The sequence below is a fragment of the Chionomys nivalis genome, chromosome 23, assembly GCF_950005125.1.
Source record: "Chionomys nivalis chromosome 23, mChiNiv1.1, whole genome shotgun sequence".
NCBI classification, from domain to species: Eukaryota; Metazoa; Chordata; class Mammalia; order Rodentia; family Cricetidae; genus Chionomys; species Chionomys nivalis.
The window spans coordinates 31,059,603-31,061,268 of record NC_080108.1 but is presented as its reverse complement, the minus strand read 5'-3'; the positions used below and the strand labels follow the sequence as shown (position 1 = coordinate 31,061,268).

At 46.2% G+C, this 1,666-nt stretch overlaps 1 protein-coding gene across 1 annotated transcript; it reads left to right on the top strand.

Moving 5' to 3' along the window:
- The first annotated feature begins 327 nt into the window (after nt 1-327).
- Nucleotides 328-715, top strand: LOC130865468 (60S ribosomal protein L31-like). The gene has a single exon (XM_057756532.1). It carries the CDS (start codon nt 338-340, stop codon nt 713-715), a length of 378 nt encoding a protein of 125 aa, XP_057612515.1. The 5' UTR covers nt 328-337.
- The last annotated feature ends 951 nt before the right edge of the window (nt 716-1,666 follow it).

Genomic DNA, 1,666 nt, shown 5'->3' with positions numbered 1-1,666 from the left:
GTTAAGCATTCTTTAATGCCAAATGGGTCCTTACTTCACATCCATTATCCTAATGTAATTAAGAAGCAATAGATACATGAAAATGTGGGATAGATATCTGAGTGTACGGAGCACAGTCTTAGCAGCTTAAATATTTGAAGTTGCTTTCATAAGCCCTTGTTCAGCACATGCTAGACAAGCTTGGTAGTGCTCAATTAAGTGGGACTTAGATTCTTTAAGAGGCACATGGCCCAACACATTCTGACCACAGTCCCACTGCAAGCTGACACAGGGAGAACGGGATCTTTTCACATCCTTTAAGAAGACTGAGTGGGCTTTCCAGCTTGGGCCCGGCAGAATGGCTCCCGCAAAGAAGGGTGGCGAGAAGAAGAAGGGCCGTTCTGCCATCAACGAGGTGGTGACCCGAGAATACACCATCAACATTCACAAGCGCATCCATGACGTGGGCTTCAAGAAGCGTGCTCCTAGGGCACTCAAAGAAATCCTGAAATTTGCCATGAAGGAGATGGGGACTCCAGATGTGCGGATTGATACCAGGCTCAATAAAGCCATCTGGGCCAAAGGAATAAGGAATGTTCCATATCGTATCCAGGTACGTTTGTCCAGAAAACGTAATGAGGATGAGGACTCACCAAACAAACTCTACACATTGGTAACTTACGTGCCTGTTACCACATTCAAAAATCTACAGACAGTCAATGTAGATGAGAACTAACCTACTGAATCTCAAAAAAAAAAAAAAAAGAAGACTGAGTGGCAACCAGGGGATGATGGATGACGGAGCTCTCTGCACTCCTTGGCTGCTTGTGTTCCTTCTCGAGTATGTGGCCAAGTAAGTGGTGGCGCACGCCTTTAATCCCAGCACTTGGGAGGCAGAGGTAGGCGGATCTCTGTGAGTTCGAGACCAGCCTGGTCTACAAGAGCTAGTTCCAGGACAGGCTCCATAGCCACAGAGAAACCCTGTCTCGAAAAACCAAAAAAAAAAAAAAAGAATATTCTGGGTATGGTTACCAAAGAACATTGACAAATTCCAGTCTCACTGAGAGCTCCTTCTACAGCACAGGACCTCTGAATAATAACTAGATGTCATTCTTTTTCAGAGAGAAATTCAGGGCTTTTAGTAGCATCCTGATTCAAATGACTTTTAAAAGCCAACTAGGCAGTCTTTGAAGTACCTGCTCGATTGGTGGCAAGCTCCTTATATGATGGCAGCCAGTTTCTTCAATCTGTCCCTCCGGGAAAGGGAGGCTGCCCAACCTGGGTCCCCGAGAGCACATCAGCAGAGCACCAGCCCCTCAGCCAGCACTCATCACATCTACGTTTGGGCTACTACTCTGTAGATGTTTTCTGTAAGCCCAGGGGTGTTTTGAACCTGCTCCTCCTTCCTCCTCAGTCATGGCTCACTTGGTTTACTGCTTTCCGTGGTTCGTGTCAATGTTGGCTCTCTTGTTTTCTTGCTTACCCTTTCTCAACTCCGTTTTTAAAATGAGTTTAGTCACCCTACTCTGTGGCCTGTTGTGGCATTGGTCTCGCTTCTCCAAATGTTATGTTAGAACAGAGGCCTGGAAAGGTCTGAGCACTAAGTGTGACGAACAGAGTAGGCAAACTGAAACGAGCTCTCTCTGACACAAGGAGACCTAATACAGTATGTGAGAAAGATGGCAAG